Below are 18,606 nucleotides of genomic sequence, written 5' to 3'. Positions count from 1 at the left end.
AGATGCAGTAGAATATCATTTACTGAGTATTCACATGTTAACTGTTTTGGTTTTTGATGGCATTTTAGAAAAACTTGTATCTTCCTGCATTAAGCTTCTTTTTCTTCTAATGTCACCAGTGTTAAGTTTTTGATTTAGTGTGTGTGTGATGACGGATTAAACTAAGTTTATTTACATTTTATTTCAAATGATAATCGCTCAGTTATGTTCTTAATAATAATAACAATAATAATAATAATAATATATGCAGAACAAAAATAAAATCAAAGATGTCCACTGAGTATAAATGTTTATTCAAACCACACAAATCAAATTAAAATACTAGTTTGATTATTCTGTTATTCCGTTGTCCACTTTTGATTGAAGAAACACACAACTATGCACCTGGACCCACAAATAATATAGAGGCAACAAACTCTAGACCCACATGGCAGTGAGTGTGTTTGTGTGTGTGTGTGTATGTGTTACAGCAGCCGTGGGTTTTCCTCTCTGTAGTCGTGTGTGTCTCCCTTAAAGGGCAGGTGGGGGGGGTGGTTGCAGATCCCCATGAGGAAGATGATGATGGTGCCGATCGTCATCACCGGAGTGACGAGGAAGAGGCAGAGACGATCCACCGTGCGAGCGATGCCGCTCCAGTTGTCTTTCTCCTGTGAACACACAACCACACGTTGCATTCTGCACACAAGGCTGAAGGTGTGAGGTCAGAGTGAGACGCACACAGCGAGTGAGCGTAACACAATGTTACACTAAAGTTTAACTCTGCTTCATGAAACAGTGCATCGAGTCATTCATCTCATTCATCTGTAAGTCATCAGCTACAGAAGACTCCTGCTTTCCTCTCTGTGTGTGTGTGTGGGTTTGTGTGTGTGTGTCACCTCGTTGTAGTCGTTCTTGTTGCGCATGTGTTTGATGATGTAGTTGGCTCCGTCCACGGCCGGCTTGATCTCTGCGTACAGCTGCTCTGTCATCCCTCCGTCGTCCTGTGGACTCACCACTGCACAACCAGAGCAAACACACAGAGCAGGTTGGTGTAGACAACACACACACACTTCAACACAACAACACAAAGGAGTCTGTCTTTTCTCTGGTTCCTCACAGAATCCTTCATGGACCTGGATGAAGCCGTGCTACACACTGAGGGGACTGGTCTCTCTGAGTGAGGTGGAGCAGCTTGATGGAATCTAACTGTCTGAAGTGTGAACTCCACTGAGTGACCTGCTCTCGAACCTGCAGCGTGTGTGGTCCGTGTGGTCAGCCCGTGTCTCACTGACTGCTTCTCGAACATCAGCTCGCTGCGGGACTTGAAGCTGTAGTACTCCTCCGCCGCGGCGATGTACCCCACCGAGCTGGACCGCCGGGGCAGCGCTCGATCCCAGTGGGGCTCCTCGTCCGAGGGGTGGGACATGCGCAGGATCCGGGGCAGGCGCTCCAGGAAGAACTGGACAGAGAAGAGGGGAAATTAAATCAGGCTTTAAAATGTATTCTTAAAAAAACTCTTCTTTAAAGAAGCTAAAGTCTTTGAGTCACAGCAGAGAAAACGCTGAGTCATCTTTTACAAAGGAATGATTAGAAATAAGATCCAGAAGTCACACCAGAATCAAACCAGGTCAAATAGTACCAATAGAAAACTGGTTAATCACAGAGAAACTGTGTGTGTGTGTGTTTGTGTGTGTCTGTGTGTGTCTATGTGTGTGTGTGTTACCTTTTTGGTCCAGTCAGACATGACGTGTGTGCTCGGGGTCCTGAAGTGCAGGTTGAGGACGACCACACAGTTCAGCACCACAATTGTAACCAGCACCATGATGAACATCAAATACCTGAGACACACACACAGACACACACACGTGATGTATAAAGAAACAGAAAACTCAATATTTCCTCCTTTGTATCTTTGATTGTTGTCTTTATTAGGTGTGTGTTGTGTTGTGTGTGTGTAACCTACTTGACAATAAGTGGTACAGACATGGAAGTCTCTGGGAGTCTTTGAGAAATCAGCAGCAGAAACACAGACTGAGCCAAGAGCACAGAGATGGACAAGGTCATCTTCTCACCACCTACACACACACACACACACACACACACACACACACACACACACACACAAACACAAACACACACACACATGTAAGTGTTTAAATTCTAGGAACCACTCCTGAGGAGACATCTCCTCTCATTCCTCAAAGTGTGTCTCCTGTCAGTCGGAGGTGTGGGGGGGGCACTGACTGTCAGCCGGCAGGTAGTAGACCAGCGAGGCCAGGAAGGAGATGAGCACACAGGGGATGATGATGTTGACGATGTAGAAGAGAGGTTTGCGTTTGATGACCAGGTAGAAGGTGATGTCCTGGTGCTTGTTGCTCTCCATGGGAATGTGTTTGTACGTGTTCCTCTTGGCCGGCCGGTGGTTGATCTCCCACTCGCCGTTCTCTGTTGAAACCAGTGAGGAGCAGCGACAGAGACAGAACAAACCCAGACTGAGGTTCAGATCAGTGAGTTGAGGTCAGGAGGAACTCACTGGACTGGACATGTGCGTCACCTGTGAAGCTGGCCGGGTCGATGACGATCCACTCCACCGTCCACTTGCTGGTTTCGTTCGACTCCTCCTTCAGCAGCATCCGGATCTCTTTGGCATTGTAGGTCAGAGAACTGCAAAGCAACATGGGAAACAGCGTTTTCAGGTTCATGAACAAAGTGACACACTCGACGCTCATCATCACTGATCCATGTTTCCTACAAGAAACAAAACTGAAACACGTGTGGATTCTGTCTCACGTGAATTTGAGCGTGCAGTTCTGCCAATCGAAGGGGAAGTAGTTGACGTTGATGGAGCAGGAGGAGCGGAAGATGGCGGGAGGCAGCCAGATGCAGCTCCCAGTGGGATCCACCAGCACGTTGCTGTAGTAGGCCACCTGGAACTGGGCATCGTTACTGGGGAGAGGCAGAGGGGCCCAGTTAGATCGTATTCTGATCTATTCTGATTTCTCCTCACATACAAACACATGAGGAGAAATCAGAGGCTCGTGGTCTTGCTCAAGGTCAGAGGACGATGAACTGATCTTTAATACAGATTTAGAGATTATAGGTAAGATATATATTTATATATGTGTGATAAACATGTTTCATTTTGTCTCCATAAACACAAATGAATACAGAGAATTGAATCCCACTTGTTCTCCAGCACAATCTCCGGCAGCCACAACATGCTGGGCGGCAGGCGAAGCATCTCAATACCATCGAACTCTGTGGAGTTCCACGACAGCCGGTAGTCGGTCCACGTCTAACACATACAACAAAGCAAAAACACAAAATATACAAACACAGCAACAGTTGAGGGTCAGTAAAATGTGCAGAAAGGTGTGCGTAATTAGAGGATCTATGCAAACAAATATACAGATATTTTCCTGTAAAATAAATTTTACGTACATGATCGATCCATACGTTGGTCAGCAGGGTCTCGTCAACTTCTTTCTGCAGAAGAAAGACACATATGAGACTTTATCATTACCTCCATCTCCAAGGTCAGGCTTCGTCTGTTTGTTAGTTTGCAGGATTACGCAAAAACTCCTGGACTGATTATCTAGAAACTTGGTGGACTGACGTGTTATCTGTCAAAAAACAACTCAGTAATAATAATTCATTAATCTTGATGAAGAAAAGGTGGAGTGATATTTACAAGTGTGAGAAATTTGGTGTAGATCCAGATAGAAATCTGGATCTAGTGAATTAAAGTGTTTCATACGGAGACTGTTTGGCCTCGGAGGGATGAAATTCTAGCTGTTAAATATAACAGAGTGAAACAAGCTCAAAGTATTAGTATTAAATATTAAAGGCACACTATTCTATGGTAACACTTTTTAAGCACTATTGCACAGCATAATGGTGCCCCGTGTGAGGCAGAGTACAGTTAGCAAAAATTAATTACTATGCAATGTTAATGTGTTTTTCATTTCTGTCAAAAGCCAGAAATAAGTGAATTTGTAATTTTCAGTCAAGTCAAAGGTTTGAATTCAATTCCACTAGTCTGCCACCGGAGTAGACATTCAACCGCATTTACAAACAAGTGCATTGTGGTGAAATTGAATTTACTCATAAATGAAATGTTTATTAATAATTAATTATTAAGAACTACCATTTTATGTCCCCATAGTGTTACCCTAAAAGATTGCTATTGTTGCCAATAATTGTAGTTCAATGTTCCTTGTTGAAATTTTAATAATTGCTTTTAACATTTGAATATCACATTCAATGTTAAATGGTTAAGCTGCAAAATTGCCTGTAACTGTTAAATGGCTCTATGTTACAGAGCTTGTACCTGGCTGTTACTGCCTAGCATATCAGCCTAAGTTGGATAAGAGAACCTGAGAAAGAGCCACAGTGTGCTTCCAGCCCTGTGAATTTATAGAACCCCTAACTGTTACTGCCCTGCATATCAGTTAGTGTGATTAAAAGTTTGGTGAACTGTTTTACTCACCATAGCGTATACACTTAAATCTAATCCTTGAATTTCAGATCCAACAATGGAGTACCCCTGTGTAGAACAATTTGTTTCTTCCCTAGCACCGAGCCTGACCCCTGGATATCCTAAATTCATCAACAAGTTGAACTTCCATGAGTGTAATAAAGAAATAGATTCTTTATTTAATGACAGGTGCGATGCACAAACAGCATCAAAGGGTCCATTGTTGAGATGTATGATTCTTAACTTCCACAGGCAAATCAACCTTGCCTGTCAGAGCAAAGCAGCCGTGGAACAGGAGGTAAATGCCCTTAGAGCACAAAATGCTTTTCTCCTCCAGGAGGTTCAGACTGCTAGTAAGAATACTCTGCACTATTTGGAAGACCTGCACTCAGCAGAGTCAGATCTGTTTTCACACAAGGAGGAATTGTTAAAACTTAGATTAGAAGGCGCGGCCTCACATCAGTTTTTGAACCAAAGTGATTCTGGTTATTCCGATTCAAACTCCTCCAATAGTGTACGGTTAACTCCCTCTTCACTCCCAAAGAGGGACAGAATCCCATCCGACCCGAAGTCTTTGGGAATGAAGTCACCTTCTGATCCTCCACCGACAGGAAGAGGTAACAGCTTCCTATTCAAAAATGTTTTAGCACCTCCCCCTCAACCAGAGAGACCTGCAGGAGGTGATGCACGCAGCCGGACCTCACAGTGTCCGCGCTTTGAGTTGCTTGAGTTTCTAGCTAAAGATATTGAACAATTTGATCCAGACAACTGTGATAACAACATTGATAATTACTTTAGAGAACTAGATCTCAGCTTAAGTGATGTGCCAAATGCAACAGAAAGAGAGAAGGTTAGACTTGTGTTAGAAACCAGCTCTACAGCTGTTCTTAAGTTTATTCAGTCACTTCCTTCCAGTATCACAAGTAACTACACAGAGCTCCGTCAAGCACTAGTCGAGGAATTCTCTTCTACTGCTGATGAGATAACAGCCATTGTTACAGCATCCAAAATTAAACATTCACGTCGCGAAAATCCCAATGATTATTTCATACGTTTGAGGCATGTTTATTTTCAAGGAAAGAACGAACCAGGCCTAGAAGAAAATCCCACCTTCAATGACACGTTCTTACGCAATTTACATCCATATATACGCATACATGTTGTACTGATGACACAGGAAGGAAAACCTTCAATGCAGCAGTTCAGGAAGATGTCACAGGTGACTTGGGAAACTGTTATCACTCTCAAGGCTACAGTTGGTGCACCCGAGTCAGAACAAACACCAAGGTGTCAAATTTATCCACAGCCGCAAAACACCCCCCCTCACAGCAAAACAAGGGGGGGTGACAACAGGCAGCATCGGGACACAGAGCGTATCTGCCTTGTGCACCAAGTTCCGAGAGATAGGCATTCCCACAGTAGAAGCTGCAGGAAGCCGTACTCTGACATTCTGGCCCAAACAAACTACCACTAGTCAGAAGATGACGACAGCATCTCTGAGTACAGTTCAAAATATGGTTATGACCGAGCACACAGTGACAGCGCCTCTGAACGCAACTTAGACTCTGGCCCCGCAGACCATTACAGGCCTGAGCCAAGACACAGGCGATCCAGAGCTCGTTCCTCACGGCCATAACCAATGCAGCTAGCCCCTGTACTAAATTGAGTAAGATCTAATGAGGAAACAAAACTCTTGGAAATTCCCCCAAAAAAATGACCTTATCATTGTACGTGCCTCTTTACAACTTATCTTACAATTTACTAATGTCACATTTTTCTGTTTTCTCCTTGAACCTAGTGAACAGCACAGGTTGTTCATATTGTACTGTTACTGTAACTCTGAATGATTTGTCTAATTTGAATCTTGCTTAGCTTAACTAGATAGGATACACAAATGCCCAGATGTTACCATCCAAATGAACTGACAATTGACTTTTCCATCTTTGCACTAAACATGTTCAGATATGCCCTCAGGAACACCCGTCAGGTGCGATCCCTGAAGCCACAGGGGGGATGCTGGCACATGTTTTTTGTGCAAACCACAGGCCTCATTTCGGCCTAAATGTGTGGTCAAAGCTTGGAACAAGCAAGCTGCATGTTCTGGAGTGAACTCAGTCTCCCAGAGTGCAACAGGGTTTCTTAGTCTCGAGAAAGCGAAAGAACTCAGTCCCCCAGGATGTAACAGGTTCCAGGATGCTGCATGTCCTGTGGTCTGGACCACCTCACACAAAGGTGTCAGGAGCCAAAATGCTCACCTCCTATTGGTCACATTGGTCCAGGATCCGTGAGGTCACAGGGCCAATATAAGGGGACTTCTGCCCCAAAATCGTTCTCTTTCTCCACTCCCTCTGAGGGCGGAAGGCTGCTCCAGCCATCTTTCCACAACCTTCCAGCAGGGAGGCAGCCAGCTTCTCCTCCTGCATCAGCGAGAGGGAGAAACCTGATTGCTCCAACACATCTTCTCTTCCCACCAACAACCCGGAGGTCAGAGGTGCAGCTCTCCAACTCATCTTCTCAAGGAAACCTCCTCGCCCTTCAAGCTCTACAACTTCCTAGCAGCGACTCAATGTCCTGCAGGTCAGGACTTCGAACCAGCATCTGAGCACACGGCTCCACAGTAACGCTAAGACAGAGAACTCTACGACCACAAAGCCAGGAGACGTCACAGAACTGCAACTTCCTTTCCTCTTTCCCTCGGACTGGTAACATAATCTGGGCTTAATAATTATACTACGCTAAGCACGACTGTTTATTCGATTCTGTGCGTGTTTATAAGGTTGATATGTGTTTCTGATATTGTGTTATTTGAAAGTTAAGTGTTAGATACGCTCTTCACAGGCTTTCTCTCTGACTGTCATTATCTGATTAACATACACACAGACACACATAGCATTTCACCTAGAGAAACCTTCCCCTTCGGCCGTAAAGCAACCTCTTAGGGGGTCAGTGACCATTTTGAAAGCAAGCTCAGGAAGGCGTTACTCTTTGGTCAACCACCATTTTGAGAGCCCCTAATTTACATACATACACACATACACACTCATCCTTGTTAGTTAATTCGATTGTTTAGAAATTTGTGTTTTTAGACTTTATTATGTTCATAATAAATGTTCTTCTTTCACAAATGTTCTGTCATTAATGTTGCATAAGTGAATTTTGCCAACCGTTACACTGTTAAGAACTCCATAACCTTCACTGTTCGTTATATAATAATTAATAGTAAATATTGAGATTTCTAATCGAACTACATCTAAATGAGACTGATCTTAATTAATAAATTGGCTATATTTCCCCTTCTTGGAAGGGTGGTGGCCCGCGAGAACTTTAACCAACTAAAGTTATGATCTAATATTAATATTTTAAATATTAATGTTTTATATTTTATTTTGAAAACTTCATTTCACTCAAACAGTGAGAGACACACACAGTTTAAAACAGACGTCCTGGTACCAGAGAGATGAGGTTGGACAGAGTGAGGGCGAGGTACACGTCCACGGCGTCCTGCTGCCTCTCTGTGGGACGCAGCTCTTTGTTGTATCCTCGCTCCTGAAACAGGTAGTGAATCAGACGCTCCTCCTCGTTCCTGCACCAGCACTCTGACACACACACACACACACACACACACACACACACACACCACAAGTTTACATTTACTTCAGCAGCATGATGTCACCTGTGCACGTTAAAGAACAGGGCCTCACTCCTAACCCACAAAGCAGTGTGTGTTTGTGTGTGTGTGTGTGTGTGTGTGTGTGTGTGTGTGTGTGTGTGTGTGTGAATGCCTACAAGCTGCTCACGTTTCAGTCCCTCTTGGCAGCTGCTGTGACACAAGTTCACTTCTACAGAGCTCAAACCGAAGCTGGCCAACATTTCTCATCTCCACACGTCCACACAGCCATGATTCTCTGTTTGTTTATCAGTTTTTTATCAGTTTGTTTATCAGTTTGTTTCTCTGTTTTTTATCTGTTTGTTTATCAGTTTGTTTCTCTGTTTGTTTATCAGTTTGTTTCTCTGTTTGTTTCTCTGTTTTTTATCTGTTTGTTTATCAGTTTGTTTCTCTGTTTGTTTATCAGTTTGTTTCTCTGTTTGTTAATCTGTTTGTTTATCTGTTTCTTAATCAGTTTGTTTATCTGTTTGTTTATAATTGTGGATATTTAGATTTTCTTTCTGTTAAAGTGAAGCCCTGTCACAAGGTTCCTTTCAGCTGTTTAAATTGTAGTTAAATCTCATTTCTGACACTTGATTCTTTCTTTGCATTTAAGAAGATTAATTCAGGAAATTTTCCTTTAAAATAGAACTGAATTGTTTGATTATCAGGATTGTTGACAGACAGATTCGCTTCATCTGTCGATTGGCGACCCAAAGTTTTATAACTTCTACATGCACTGGTCCAGACGAACATTTACGTAACGTCTAAATGTGTGAAGAAGATCAAAAGTTGAGATCAGATGAGATTTGAAAGGAAGACTCACTCACCAGATGAGAGCAGAGTGAGGAGGAACACGGAGCCGAGTGCTGCAGCCTGGAGCTTCATGTCGGACTGAAGGCTCCCCCCCGACCTTCTGCCCAAAGACCTCGTGAGTGACAGGAGGCAGCTGCAGGAACACAGGAGGAGAAAATAGAAAACAGATCGAGCAGCCGGCTGCTGTCAACTCCACACTGAACGGGACACAGTGTGTGTGTGTGTGGGACAGTTACAGTAATATAACAGTAAACATGTGATGAAGGATTTAACAAACAACTAGTGTAAGTACAGCGGACGAGAGAAATCCTTCAATCCTAAAAGTTGAAGGTTTTGATATCTGTATGAATGTCTGAATATCTGCAGCTGAACATGACACCTCCAGACAAAATATCTGAAGTTTAAAAACCTGAGAAATTTATACTTAGAGCAGTTGGACTTAATGGATTTAAGTGTCAGTTAAAGTCAAAGTACTGAATCCTGTCACTCACCTGATTGAGGATCTGAAGTTTACTTTTGTTTTCCATGTTATTAGTTATTAACATTAATGTTCTCTCTATATACAGCCTCACTTCTTTACTTTGTTGTCTCCTGGTATCACCGACTGTTGCTTTATTAAATTATTAAAACACAGGAATCTCTTAGACCGTTCTCGTTACAGCCTGATGGATTTAAAGTAGGAAGAAATTCTGATACCAATAAATCAACTGACATTTATGTCTTCTTCAAACTCCTGTGACAAAGACATTTAGTTGGGGTTTGACACTTTAGTTTAACCATAAAACTATAAAAATAAAGAAAACATGACACAATCACCTCTCTCACCCGGAAATGTGAATATTCCCTGTTTAGCAAAACTGTTTTTGTTTGGTTGACACCCAGTGTTTCTTGTAAAGAAACAACTGGTCCCAAACCTTCAGTCACAACAAAGTTCCAAACTCCAGCAGGACGTCTGTCACAATTTAAAAACTTTATTCAAACACTGAAGCTCTGTTTTTACAAAAAGTGAAAGAATTCAAAGTGAATGAAGTAATTTATTCAGATCTTGACCGAATCTGATCAAATGAGTTTCACTTGATGAAAATCAGCTCATAAACATATTTACAAGAAAAAGCAGCAGCGTCACTTCGCTGTTTTATATTGAATCTAAAATACATACACACATTTGATTTGGCCTTAAATCCAGTAAAGATACAAATACATCATTTATTTATCAAACAATAAAAGACAGACACAAACAAAAGATTTCAATATGACTTTAAAAATACTAGTTTAATTTAAAAATGAGAACATGAAAGTGTGAACTGGTCTCACAATTCTAGTTCTTTGTGTATTATTAAGTATAGTTATATTTAAAAATATATATACAGTATTACAGATTAAAAAGATCATAGTTAATAAAGTTCCTTTAGTCAGTTTTCCCTCGGTCAGTCCTCTGCTCCTCAGAGCGACAGGTTGACGTCGCTCTTCATCTTGCCGCTGCTCAGGCTGTGGATCATGGAGATCATGGCCGAGTGTTTGTTCAGCTCGTCCTCCTTCTGCTTCAGCTTCGTCTCCAGCTGGCTCTTCTGCAGCTCCAGAGAAGACGCCTGGACAAGAGGAAACGTCAAAGTTCTCAGTATCAGAAATCATTTAAGGTCTCAAGACCCATTTTGTGTGTGTGCATTAGTTCTAAACGAGGCCGCGGGTCTTGTGATGCCTGCTGGTGTCTGATCTGTGCTCTAATGCTCCTCGTTACCTTGATGCTGGCGTCCTTCCTCGCCTGCTCCGTCTTGTTCAGTTCTTTCCTCAAAACATCCACGGTCTCCTCCAGGTCCCTCCTCTCCTGATCCTTCTCCTTCACCTTCTGCTCCTCGGCCCGAAGTTCACCACGTAGACCTGACGAGAAGGAGGCGGGTTTTATTCAAGCACTGACGCACTGTTATTCTTATCACGACCTTCAGGGGGAGCCAGAGGGATTCTTGACTAAGATGCTGAGTGTGAGTCGGTGACCAGCAGGTGAACATGACCAGTCGTGACGACAGCCTCTCACTCACTTAGGATTCAACTTCTCACTGACCTGTGATGTCACTGTTTCTCTGCTGTAGATCTGAACGGAGAGATCTGACCTCCTCCTCTCTCTCCTCCAACTCTGACGCCATCCTAAGAAAGAGAAGAAGACACTGAGACGTGAACCTTCGACTGAAACGGACGACTTCCATGTCAAGCTTTTCTGTCCAGACAGAGAAGATGGAGGGAGACATAAAGGTACTAAGATGTCCGTGTGAATTACTTTTCGTGTTGCAGCTGCAGAGCTTCGTGGTTCTTCCTCAGAGCGTCGCTCTGTTTGGTGAGAGCGACGTGAGCGACCTGCTGCTCCCTCAGCAGCCGCTCGCTCTCAGTGAACCTGCACAGGAGAACAACCTGTCACACATCTACAGGGACAAGACCATCGACCCCAGTAGATCAGCCTCAACCTGTGAGGAAACTTTTCAATTTCGTGTTCGAAACACAGTAGACTTCATATTTTCATTATGAATATCGTTATTCATTGTCAGTAGATAGAGCGTCAGTCAAAGTCACTTCATTGTACATGATGTGGTTTGAGCAGCCAAAACATATTTGATCCGCACAGAAATCTGAATTATTTTTTCTAGCAACTGGTAAAGTTTTGAGTAAAGAATTATGTTTTGGGGTTTAACAATTTTCAAATGTTCATCTGTGGTTTTCAAAACCTGCCTCCTCCCTGATTCATACACACTAGAGAGGTTTAATTATTTATGTGCCTATGATTCCAGCTGCTGTCCCTCTGCCTCTCACCTGCTGAGCAAGGCGTTGTATCCTCCTTTCAGACCCTGGTGCTCCTCAGTGTCCTGCTGCAGTCTGGCGTTGTGCTGCAGCAGCTCCTCCATGTCGGCCTTGGAGCGCTTCACCTCCAGCACCTGGTTGCTGAGCTCGCTCTGCAGATCCTCGCGCCGCCGCTCGGCCTCCTTCAGCAAAGAGCCGAGTTTAAGAGCCTGAGGAGAAAGAAGCAGCAGAAGATAAGTGACAGTCACCAGAGGATTCAGGAAGCAGAGGAGGAGACTGACTAACGTGTGGTAAAGTGTCAGGGTCACCTCGGCCTCAGCTTGAGCTCGTTGGAAGCGAAACTGAGAGAGAAGACGGTCGGCCTGAGACAGAGCGAGAGCCTTTGCCTCCAACAGGTCCTGCAGGCGACTCTCCTGAGACTGATCACATGACAGGAAGAGAAATAACCCTCATTTAAAAAACATACACTGTAAAATATGACCACAGAAGAAGCAGGATTTACTGCAGTGAAAATGTAATGATTGAGAAACAAGAAAAACCCTTTGACCTCAGATCATAACACACTTCTCTGTGATTCCTTTAATTATACATCTTTTAAAGAAAAATAAGAAATTCATTTACATTGATAAAGCAGTATTCACACAGTAAGTTCTTATGTTTCATCTGACAAACGTACTCACCGCAAATGCTGAGATCTTCTTTGCATACACATCGATGATCTCAGACACATGAGAGTCTTTAACCGGCTCCTGCAGCTACAGAAACAGACAGTTGGGTTTTTAGCTGAATACTTGTTATGGTCCTGAAGAGACATGATTCAGAAATACACGTTATCATAAAAACATGGCCCCTAAGATGATTCTATCGATGTCAATGATGAAAATTCTGTGAAAACTCTAAACTTCAGTCTCGGTATTTGATGCAGTTTTCAAACTGAACAACAAACTATTGATTTTTAAACACACAGTTTTTACCCCCAGGCCATTCTGCATCTTCTCCACCAGACTGTGGACGCCCCTGCTGGTTCCACTGGAAGAGTCCAGTACACTCGTGTTTATCCTGGGAGGTGGGACTTCCTGCACAGCCACACGTTTGACGGACAGCTCACAATCCCTCGGGCGATAAGCGTTGTTGGCCGCGATGCTTTCTCCCAGACTTCCACAGAAAGAGATCAACGACAGCACAGTGACTTTTTTGATTCATTTTACACCGGCTCAATGTTTTAAGACCTAATATGTCAGCATTTGTGAAATGTAAATGTGTTTGTGGCCATTTAAAACCTTCTGGATGTGACTCACACCAACACAGGGAAGTCTGGGAGGGGCGTGGCTTCAAACAGCAGCGAGAGTCCAGTCTGCACACGCTGCCGGTGGTGGGACGTCAGAGCCAATGAGAGGGGAGTGGCTATCCTCTGATCCTGATCGACAGAGAGAGAGAGAGAGAGAGAGAGAGAGAGAGAAAGATAAGTCACTGACAAAACCACAAAACAGGGACGAGAGACGGAGAACAGGAAGTGAAAGGTGTGTGTGTGAATAGTTTTGGAGTGTGTACCTGTAACATCCTGTAGAAGCTGGTCTCCATGTCTTTCACCTGCTGTCTCAGTTTGCTCATCAACTCCAGAGTCTTCAGCAGAGCTTCTGCACACACCTGACTGAGCCGACACCAAAACACTCGACTAAGAACTTGAAATAATTCAGCTCATTTACTCAAGTAGACAAACGACAGCTTAAAAACAAATCCATCACAGAGCAAAGTCCTGCTGTCCCCAGGATCAGTAGGGAGCATGTTCTTAAATCCTCTCTATCGAGATGTGAAACATAAAATTCTATTCGGTTCTTTTGTGAAACAGGTTATATTGAGCTATGAAAGCAGAACACTGATCAGAACCCATGTTAGTTTAATGTACATTTCATTCCTTCATCTGCGACTCACCTGAGATCATTGTCAGAGCCGGGAGGGAGACAGGTAAGAGGGTTGTTGCCGTGACATGAGGAGAGGAGGGACTCCGCCTGCGAGAGGCAGAGCTGAGCGCTCACCTGACGGGACACGATGGACCGGGTGGACTCGTCAGTGCACAGGAGTGGCAGAGTCAAGGCTTCAGAACCAGCAGAAACACAAGAGACACAATATTCGCCGAAAGAAGAAGCAGAGGTGCCGACCTCCTGTGAAGGATATGCAGCAGCAAGCTGTTGACGTGTGTGATGCGGTGGCAGTGTTTCCTCAGGTGAGCGTCTCCCTTCGCAGGATCCAGACCCCTCAGGAGCCCCAGCAGCACTGGAAGCAGCATCTCTATGAAGCTCACAACACGATCAGGTAAAGTATCTGCTCCCAACGACTCCTGAGGAAACAGGAAAACAGGATCAGGAACAAATTAAAGAGAAAGTAAAAGAGAAAACATATTATATAAAGACAGTTTCCCTCAGCTACCTTCAGTAGCTCATGCAGCAGGTGCAGGGCCTGCAGAGAGCAGGATTCAGCGCCCTCTACAGGCGAGCTCAGCCACTGCACCAGGGCGAGGCCAGACTGTTCCTTGCGTCCCCCATTATCCAGACCGGGCCCCTGCCTTCTGCTCGGGGCTCTGAGTTTGGCTGCAGCCGGTTTGAAAACCACGTCACACAAGAGCGAGCGCAGACCTGAGACACTGCACATGGCCAGGAGCAGCTCCAAGACCTGCAAAATACACACAGTGCAGAATTTGCCTTTTGTTGTACTTTCACACTTTTCTCTGTAACCACAAACGTCTCATTAAATGCGGCCTGGTTTCTCTGGTCTCACCTTGGCTGCAGAATCTGGGTCTTTGGACTGCAGCAGTCCTAAGACCTGAGACAAACATGCTGAGAAGTGCTGATACCTGGCAAAGGAAAGAAAACACATTTAGCTCACAGCACATAAAGCCCTGAAGCAACTGCTGAGGTCAGTGGAGAAATGTCTGTTTGTGTGTGTGTCTGCACCTTGTGAGGAAGTCTGCTATTTTTGAGTTTTTCAACAAGTCCACCAAGAGATCCACTGAGTATTTTCTTGTCAGAGTTCCGTCGCCATTCACAATGATGTTGAACACAAGCTGGAAGGTCTGATGGATGTTCTTTGCGTCAAAGAACTGATGGGAACAAGCAGAGAACACAAGTGAAGAGATATTTGTTGAGATGAGTAAATTAGATAAATCACATCATCACATTTTTGGAACTAGAAACTAAATATAAAGTGAGGTATATACAGTAAACTGAACAAGCACTTTATCAAGAACACAGAAACTAATACTTATACTTAATACTAATACTGGGACTTAAATATAAGTTCAGTCGATTCTGAGTTTTACCTTCTCGCCAACCTTCTCGTTCAGGGTGAGGCTGGACAGTATGGACAACGTGAAGACCACCACCGTCAGGCTGTTGTGAGCCAGGAAGTTGATCAGTGTGCGGTAAAACGGCTTCACATTGTCCTACACGGAAAAACACACAAATTACACAGAAGAACCAAGGTGTAACATCCATGTAAGCAATAGAGGCAGAACAACCGTACAACTGAGAAGCTAAAACGAGGGGACGTGTAGAAACAAATAAATCGATTCAGTTAATTTTCTGTCAATCAACTGATCGGTTAGACAACAAATCCTTTCAGCTCTGTCAGTGTGGGAGACTCACCAGAGACTTGATGTGGCTCTGCACCGAGTGGTTGTCACGACACAGGTTGGCCATGAGGCCGAGGCACGGCATGATGATGTCATCATTGTGAGACTGGCTGCGGTGAAAGAACGTGACGTGGTTAGCGTGAAGCCAGCAATACAAAGCTACCCCTCACTGGGATTTATCATACTGGGTGACGTGAGATGTGGGTTTTACATGTTGGTCATGAGAAAGGCGATGAGCTCGTGGATGTAGTTTGTCGACTGGAAGGTGCGAGTGCTGTACGTCAGTTTCTGCAGCACCTGAAGACACTGAAAACAAATACAACATTAATACATATGACCTATAAGATTACATAGATTGATGCAATACAACTATAACTCATTGTAGCTTGGTCTATTTTAGCTGAGAAATTCAATTACACACTTGAAAAGACCACAAATGCATCAAGTCCTCTTCTACTCAGGTTTTAGGAAGCAACAGCTTTGACTAACGAATTGTTTTTTGTGATTTGGTGTAAAAGAAATTATATTTAAACAATGAATGCCACTCAAAGCATGTTTTCATATTATGCTTCGAAATACTCAAGAACAGAGAAGAGGACATACGTGACACAGGACGCTGAGCAGTGACTTACCTGCAGGACCAGTGGCTCTGCTGGTGTGACGCTGTGGCAGTGGATGACCGAGGCTAAGGTGCTGGTGAGGTTATAGCTGCTGTGAAGCATCTCCCGACTGTCGTCATCACAGGCTGCAGGACAGTGAGAATGTGATATTTAAGATCTACAGAATTATTTACACTGGCTCATAACTGAAGATACGGAAACACCACGTTAACTCTCAAACCACAGACCGTCAGTACGCAGTCTTTATCACAGACAAGCAGCGTAAAGTCACATTAATTCTGACCGGGGCGATGGCAGACGATCAGTTATCAGTTCCATGTTGGTCTGTTTGTAATCTTATGACACTGTGTTAATATCTGTATCATTAAGACAAACGAAAGGTGTGTATACTGTGTGTATTTACAATACCTAGTTGTGCCAGCAGAGAGATGATGGAGCTGGTCAGGGAGGGGTTGGTGTTTGGGTTTCCAACCAGCTCCACCAGTCCACTGACACATTCACTGGGTAAAACCTGGCCTGAGGAGAGCAGCTGGTCACATCTCAGTCCTGAGACCTCCTGCAAACACACACAAACACACATGGTACGCACACTGCAGAGACTGCATGCTACACTGGTATGAAGCACACAAAGATGGAAAGAACACATTTCATCCAACTTTCAGAGAATCTTAAACAATCTGTACCAATGATTTGGATAAAACAGAATTTCCTTTTGGGTAAGTTCATTAGAGATGAGCCTGCAGTGTATTACATTCCACTGTGGAGCCACAACCATGCACATGATACTCATATTAACCTCATTCAACCTTTGTCATCACAACAACATCACATTTTTTCTGGGCTGTGTTAAAATCTAGAAAGTAAACAAAAACACAAACATCCAAACTTGCCCGACTCTGAATAAGATCCTGCATCCCTCCCTCCTAAATCCCTTCTTCCTTCCTTTACTCTTATCTTGTGTCTTTCACTGCCTCCTTCTCTTGCACCACACTTACTTCATCCGTAACCATGTTTTTAAAAGTACTGTGGCTCAACTCCATTGTTTCAAACGCGCTCTGAATAAACCTGACTTGACTTAAAACCCTGTCGTAATCCACACATCAGAACTTTCTGATTTAGCTTCTCCTCGAGTCTGAGAGCAAAGCTGTTCTCTTCTGAGAGAATCGTGATCTCAAATCATACATTGAACCTGGTACAGACGGCTATGAAGGAGCATCCCTCCCTTCAGACCAAGGTTCTGTGGTCAGACTGGAACACAGGATTCTCAATAATCCCCGACTTGGACTGGTTACCATCAGGTGGACGTTACAGAGACTAAGTGTGAAACTCCATAGGAGACATGTTGGTTCTGTCATGTATCTTAACAAACCTTCTTCACTTTGTCTGACACATGCTACACTTTGTTTTAAGGTTTTAATGCCAGTTTATGTTTTTCATCTTTTATGATTTATATCTTTTTAGGATTTTATGGGCATGTGCAATATTCTCATCAATTTTATTCTGCCTAATTATTATTATGGGTTTTACGTGATATGTCCCATTGTTGTTGTTGTTGTTGTTGTTGTGGCTCCAGGTGCTGGGGACAACCAGGTGTATTGGACGAGAGGAGGTGACGTCCTGAGGGAACTCACCTCCACTTGTTTGTGTAGCTGCGCTGTGTTGTGTGTCGTCCTGCTGCCTCTGTACTGCTGGATGGCCAGCAGCAGGGACTTCAAACACGTCGTCAGGTCCATCCCCAGGGGAGCAGCACCTCGACCTGCGGGCACACAGCAGTGAGTCGACACGTCATCATCCTGCGTCCATTAGAGCCGCCGGGATGCTAAGAGCTAGCAGCTAACGAACCCGGCGGCTACAGGCGCAGAAAGTGCACGAGCACCGCTAGAGACTCGAGTTGTGTGTTTCACTCAACAACGCGATGTGTGTGTGTGTGTGTAGCTCGCGGTCTACCTGCACTTTGTGTGTTTACCTCAGAGAAACGTCACAAACACACAGCTGCTGCTTCTTCTTCTTCTTCTTTTTCTTCCCGCCCCAGACTTCAAACTGACCCGGGACAGACCATTTCAGAGCGGGGGGGACTCAACTGTACAAACAGAACTCGTCCAGATTGTTTAATGAAATAACGGAGATACATTATTAAACCAGTAGATAGATTATTAAACCAGTTTTATATTATAACGAGGATATATGACATGATGAACTTTGAGTCTTTAATTCAACGATCTGAGGAAACACACCCGAGATGAAACGTGATGGGAGGCGCCACGTAAGGTACGATACCCGGGGGGCGGAGCTACGACCGACCGTTGTAGTCAGGAAAGGTTACTTGGTCACTTGGGTTAATATCTTCATATATTTCATTTTTGTCAAATTATTCAAGTTTGTTGAAAGTGTGTAATTTTGAAACCAGAGAGAATTTCCCTCAGTATGCACAATATATAAAAGTATTTGAACTTTATTTACACAGCTTCTTTTAACATCATTACAAAGTGATTGTGTTGTTGTGTGGATGTGGATGTGTGTGTTGTGTTGTCTATACCAACCAGTCCTGCTCCCAGTAAAACTACATGCACCAACATTATATAACTGAACTTTAACACTTTAACTCTTAACAAAATTCAATGTGCTAAAGTCATCTGTCTGTGCAATATCAATG

General features: G+C 43.8%; 2 protein-coding genes across 5 annotated transcripts; both read right to left on the bottom strand.

Annotated features, from left to right (window-relative positions):
* Window positions 1-272: 272 nt before the first annotated feature.
* chrnd (cholinergic receptor, nicotinic, delta (muscle)) lies at window positions 273-9,058 on the bottom strand. Of its 2 annotated transcripts, XM_062380129.1 has the most exons (12): window positions 8,933-9,058; window positions 7,907-8,052; window positions 3,421-3,465; window positions 3,165-3,274; window positions 2,770-2,925; window positions 2,534-2,643; window positions 2,224-2,424; window positions 1,943-2,054; window positions 1,703-1,817; window positions 1,228-1,438; window positions 876-994; window positions 273-647 (listed from the first exon to the last, which is right to left on the bottom strand). In XM_062380129.1, the coding sequence occupies exons 1-12, from the start codon at window positions 8,988-8,990 to the stop codon at window positions 465-467; spliced, it is 1,566 nt and encodes a 521-aa protein (XP_062236113.1). In that variant the 5' UTR covers window positions 8,991-9,058; the 3' UTR covers window positions 273-464. The 2 variants fall into 2 exon arrangements, with proteins under 2 accessions (XP_062236113.1, XP_062236114.1); XM_062380130.1 differs by lacking the exon at window positions 8,933-9,058 and having other exon boundaries at window positions 3,229-3,274; window positions 7,907-8,045.
* Window positions 9,059-9,932: 874 nt separating this feature from the next.
* Window positions 9,933-18,002, bottom strand: cip2a (cellular inhibitor of PP2A). Of its 3 annotated transcripts, none has more exons than XM_062379015.1 (22): window positions 17,920-18,002; window positions 17,585-17,709; window positions 16,362-16,509; window positions 15,966-16,078; window positions 15,545-15,639; window positions 15,347-15,443; window positions 15,022-15,144; window positions 14,657-14,802; window positions 14,481-14,556; window positions 14,133-14,375; window positions 13,882-14,043; window positions 13,638-13,786; window positions 13,257-13,356; window positions 13,004-13,122; window positions 12,671-12,860; window positions 12,386-12,460; window positions 12,014-12,124; window positions 11,718-11,914; window positions 11,191-11,304; window positions 10,978-11,060; window positions 10,657-10,796; window positions 9,933-10,507 (listed from the first exon to the last, which is right to left on the bottom strand). In XM_062379015.1, exons 2-22 carry the CDS (start codon window positions 17,684-17,686, stop codon window positions 10,361-10,363), a joined length of 2,730 nt encoding a protein of 909 aa, XP_062234999.1. In that variant the 5' UTR covers window positions 17,687-17,709; window positions 17,920-18,002; the 3' UTR covers window positions 9,933-10,360. The 3 variants fall into 3 exon arrangements, with proteins under 3 accessions (XP_062234999.1, XP_062234998.1, XP_062235000.1); XM_062379014.1 differs by having other exon boundaries at window positions 17,901-17,973; XM_062379016.1 differs by having other exon boundaries at window positions 12,680-12,860; window positions 17,901-17,973.
* Between the last annotated feature and the right edge of the window lie 604 nt (window positions 18,003-18,606).

The sequence above is a fragment of the Platichthys flesus genome, chromosome 21 (genome assembly GCF_949316205.1).
Source record: "Platichthys flesus chromosome 21, fPlaFle2.1, whole genome shotgun sequence".
NCBI classification, from domain to species: Eukaryota; Metazoa; Chordata; class Actinopteri; order Pleuronectiformes; family Pleuronectidae; genus Platichthys; species Platichthys flesus.
The sequence above is the reverse complement of the archived record's forward strand: the minus strand, read 5'-3'. Positions and strand labels throughout refer to the sequence as shown.

Bases quoted from the DNA above. Each gene is read 5' to 3' on its own strand.
- chrnd (XM_062380129.1), bottom strand. From the start codon at position 8,990: ATGAAGCTCCAGGCTGCAGCACTCGGCTCCGTGTTCCTCCTCACTCTG. The intron at 3,466-7,906 runs GTACCAGGACGT...TTTCTTCTGCAG, and splicing joins TGTCCAACCTCATCTCTCTG to AAAGAAGTTGACGAGACCCT. The intron at 995-1,227 runs GTTCGAGAGCAG...CTGGTTGTGCAG, and splicing joins ACGGACCACACACGCTGCAG to TGGTGAGTCCACAGGACGAC.
- cip2a (XM_062379015.1), bottom strand. From the start codon at position 17,686: ATGGACCTGACGACGTGTTTGAAGTCCCTGCTGCTGGCCATCCAGCAG. The intron at 12,861-13,003 runs GTGAGTCACATC...TTTCTGTGGAAG, and splicing joins CCAGACTTCCCTGTGTTGGT to TCTGGGAGAAAGCATCGCGG. The intron at 10,508-10,656 runs GTAACGAGGAGC...CCTCTTGTCCAG, and splicing joins GGAAGGACGCCAGCATCAAG to GCGTCTTCTCTGGAGCTGCA.